This window comes from Triticum dicoccoides, chromosome 7A (genome assembly GCF_002162155.2).
Source record: "Triticum dicoccoides isolate Atlit2015 ecotype Zavitan chromosome 7A, WEW_v2.0, whole genome shotgun sequence".
Taxonomy (NCBI): domain Eukaryota; kingdom Viridiplantae; phylum Streptophyta; class Magnoliopsida; order Poales; family Poaceae; genus Triticum; species Triticum dicoccoides.
In genome coordinates, this window is record NC_041392.1 from 224925600 (window position 1) to 224929751 (window position 4152).

At 50.0% G+C, this 4152-nt stretch overlaps 1 protein-coding gene and 1 non-coding gene across 4 annotated transcripts in view; both read left to right on the plus strand.

Annotated features, from left to right (window-relative positions):
- The first annotated feature begins 984 nt into the window (after positions 1-984).
- LOC119334795 lies at positions 985-1181 on the plus strand. The gene has a single exon (XR_005161555.1). It is a non-coding gene; the product is annotated as a U2 spliceosomal RNA (small nuclear RNA).
- Positions 1182-1798: 617 nt separating this feature from the next.
- LOC119333510 (pentatricopeptide repeat-containing protein At1g80150, mitochondrial-like) overlaps positions 1799-4152 on the plus strand; it is a 4041-nt gene continuing 1687 nt past the window's right edge. For all 3 annotated transcript variants that reach the window (XR_005161208.1, XM_037606386.1, XM_037606385.1), the window contains exon 1: positions 1799-3358. Coding sequence is in view for 2 of the 3 variants with exons in the window: in XM_037606386.1 (XP_037462283.1) it covers positions 1964-3310 (1347 nt within the window). In the remaining variant the exon portion in view is untranslated. The remainder of the gene's footprint in view (positions 3359-4152) is intronic.

The window sequence follows — 4152 nt, forward strand, 5'->3', positions numbered from 1 at the left end:
ACGCCAAGTCCGGCATGGCCTACGTGTGGGCCGGCAACCCAGCGACACAGTGCGCGGGCAGTGCGCGTGGCCGTTCCACCAGCCGACGTACAGGCCCCAGGCGCCGCCGCTGGCCGCGCCCAACGGCGACGTGGGCATGGACGGGCTCATCATCAACGTGGCGAGCATGGTGGCTGGCGCGGCGTGCATGAGCGGCGGCGGGCGCGGCGAGCTGCAGCGCGAGGCACGCGGGCGCGGCGGGCCCGGGGCCGGGGCGAGCTGCGCCACGTGCGAGCGGGCGCCGAGGACACGGCAGGGCGCGCGCGGCGAGAGCTGCAGCACAGGAGCGGCGCGGGGCGACGTGGGAGCTCACCCACAAGGTGTTCGATTTAATGCTAACGCGGACACGGACAAAATGAGTCTGCTTTCCGTTGGGCGCACGGGCCGATCCAAATAAAAAAGCGGATACGGACACACAGACGGGCGAATCAAACGGACGAAAAGCGGACAAAAACGGTGTCCGTTTGGGTCTCCCCGTTGGAGTTGCCTTTAGAAATGGTAGAAAATATGTAATTTTGGAAAGCCACGGGTCATCCTGTATTTCTTTTTTTTTCATAATAATGCCCGTACCGAACTATTTTTATTGACTAGCGTACCAGCACTGCGCCCGTATCCATCACAACTTTTCTTCTTCTTTTATTGGTTGATTTTTTTAGTTCGGCCAGGGGAAAAAGAAAATTCTTTTTGAGGGATAGGGAAAAGGCAAAAGGAAATAGAACAGAGACCAGATGGGCTTTCAACTCCAACCGGATTCAGACCGTTGGGCTCTCGAATTGGGCCCAGCCGCCCGCGTCCCCGTGCCGCGTAGACTGGAGCGGGGTTGTCTAAAAAAAAAGACTGGAGCGGGACAGAAGAGAAGGCAGCGGTAGTACCACCTCGACTAGCGACGAGAAGCGCGGCCGGGAGGAGTTCTATACAACGAGGCGTGGCTGTACAACACAACTCATATCTTTCTCTGCCTTTGGCTAAGATCAGTATAGTACCTATTTTTATTAGTTTAATATCTGATGATATATAGGCCATGTGCTTACAATGATATTAAATTTATTTTTTATGGAGAAGGGTTCATCACAATGGCTTACCATTAGAACCCTCGTGTATTGTCTAGGCATTGCACTACTGCCTGGCTCGGCGCACCCCAACCAAATTGAATTTCAAATTTATTTCAAACTGATGATTGTTTGCTGTTTTTCATTAAACCGAATAACAACGTTATTTCAAACGCTGTGCTTAGAATTCTTTCAGTAATCTTTTTTTTTTTGAGAAATGTTTCAGTAAAAGATAAACCTAAGGGCATGTACAATGATTGATAAGATAATTTTATCTTAGGTCTTGTATATAATTAAGAGATGATAAAAAAAGATATCTACAATGGGTCATTTCTTAGCCTTATCTTTATAATTAGTTATTCCTAAAAACGTGGTGACATACATTGTGCTAAGATATCATTTCTTGTCTTATTTTAAATAAGAAACGATAAGTTTTTTTTATGAGTTCTCTTTCCTTCACCTCATCATTTATCCTACATGACACTCCTAAGATAGTATCATTGTACATGCACTAACTCACTGTCTGAAGAATATGACCCCCCAGCTGTTCATTCGGCCCATTGTCCATCGGAATGCCCGACCTAAGCCCAATAACCAGCCCATGGTCCAAAACAACAGGGTTGGGTACTTGCTGGCTTTTCTGCAATGAACTGGTGGGCTTTAGCGAGAGAGGCCATTCGACTGCACGGTGGGTCGCGCATCCACGCAGCCATCGTGGTGGAAGTAACTCTCGCATCCAGTACCACTCCCCGCCTCCGCCCCCGACCATGGCAGCCTCCACGCCGCCGTCATAACTAACAGCCACCCGCCCAACCTACCCGGAAACCCAGCCGCCCCGCACTGGCCCCGCTCCGCCCCGGGATCGCGCGGATCAGATGCTATCCCTGGGCGCCCTCCGCAAGCTCTGCGCCGCCTTCGACGCCGTCGCGCTCACCATCATCGCCGCCGGCCTCTCCCACCCCCGCTGCCGCCCCTTCTCCGCGCGCGCGGGCGGGCACTCCCCTCCGCCGGACTTCCCCACCATCGCCTCCTGCCGCGCCGCGGTCGCGGCCTCCAAGCGCCGCCGCCAGGCCTCTTCGCCCCCCGCCGAGGCGCGGCCGGAAGGGCCCGCGGACGCCGAGGCGCCGGTGCTGGTCAGGATCAAGAGCGAGCGAGACCCGGTGCGGCTGTACGAGCTGTTCAAGGCCAATGCGGACAACCGCGTGCTGGTCGAGAACCGGTTCGCGTTCGAGGACGCGGTGGCGCGTCTGGCAGGTGCTCGACGGAATGACCTCGTGGAGGAGATCCTCGAGCAGCACAAGGCGCTGCCCCAGGGAAGGCGGGAGGGGTTCGTCATCAGGATCATTGGCCTGTACGGGAGGGCCCGGATGCCGGAGCACGCGCTCCGGACCTTCAGGGAGATGGAGATGTACGGGTGCGAGCGCACGGTCAAGTCGCTCAATGCCACGATGAAGGTGCTGATGCAAGCACGGCTCTTTGATGAGGCCCTGCAGCTGTTGGACGAGGCATCACCCACGTACGGGGTTGAGCTGGATGACATTTCGTATAACACAGTGGTGAAGATGGCGTGCGACATGGGGGAGCTCCATGCAGCGTACCGGGTAATGCAGGAGATGGAGAAGGAAGGAGTGCGGCCAGATGTCATCACATACACAACACTGATGGCTGCGTTCTATAAGAATGGCCACCGTGAGGTTGGGGATGGCCTGTGGAACCTCATGAGGTTGAGGGGTTGCATGCCCACGCAAACCAGTTACAATGTAAGGATTCAGTTCCTGATCAACAGGAGAAGGGGCTGGCAGGCAAATGATCTGGTGCGGAAAATGTATGCAGCGGGGATAACACCGGATGAGATCACATATAACTTGGTTATTAAGGGATTTTTTGTGATAGGTGAGCATGAGATGGCGAAGACGGTCTTTGGTGCAATGCATGGGAGGGGATGCAAGCCAAATGAAAGGATTTACCAGACAATGGTGCATTACCTATGTAAGCGAAGGGAGTTTAATTTGGCATTCAGATTGTGCAAAGACAGCATGGAGAAGAACTGGTTTCCAAGTGTCGATACCATTCACAATCTGCTGAAAGGCCTTATGGTAATTAAAAAGGACAGGAATGCCCGAGAGATAATGAAGTTGGTTGCTGAGAGAAAACCTTCCTTCTCAGTTGATGACGTGAAGGCCTTCCAAGACATATTGTCTCATGGGAAGACTGGAAGATAAGTTGACTGCTGGACGAAAAGTTTTGCTGTAAATGCACCACATGTAACTGTAAGGCTGTTGTTGACACTGTCTCATTAATTTTGTTTTTGTGGCCAAATTAAAATAAAATTGATTGAAAAGGTTTTCAGTGCTTAAATTATTCTTTGAGAGATGTCAGATAGTGGCATTTACTCAGCTGCTGAACTTGTGTAAAAAATCGCAGGAGAACCTTTACCTCCAACGAAAAATCATGATCACTCTGTCATAAACTAATGCTTCCAGATTTCTCAGACTATTCAAAATAGTTCAATATAGCGAAATATAGAGGAGTTGTTGATGAATATTGCAAAAAAAGTAGAATCAAATGTGATGTATTTCAAGTTATGTTTGGGAAAATCTAAGGTTTTTCTTTTTTATACCAGTTTCACAAAGAATAAGGTAGAAGATTGTCTACCTCTTGTTGTTTACTGTTTGTAACAGTGTTTCTCGCTTGAGATTGAGGGTTGGCATACACAATAAGCTAAAGTCATTTTGATTATTTATTGATGAGCCATATGAAAGTCCATGCAACATGTTTTATCTGATTGCAACTTTTGTACCCAGGGTGTTGTCTTTTGTGCAACTTTCTCGCTGTGTATCAAGTTTGATTCGAAGTTGTGGGATTTCCAGCTCATGGGCTGTATAAACTATGGTTGTAAACTTGAAATGAGTCACTGGGGTAGTAGGTGCTGGTTGCCACACGTTTCCCTCCGTCCGAAAATACTTGTCATCAAAATGGATAAAAAGAGATGTATCTAGACTTAGACTTAGTCTAGATACATCTCTTTTTATCATCTTTTCGGACGGAGGGAGTATTTTGTTTT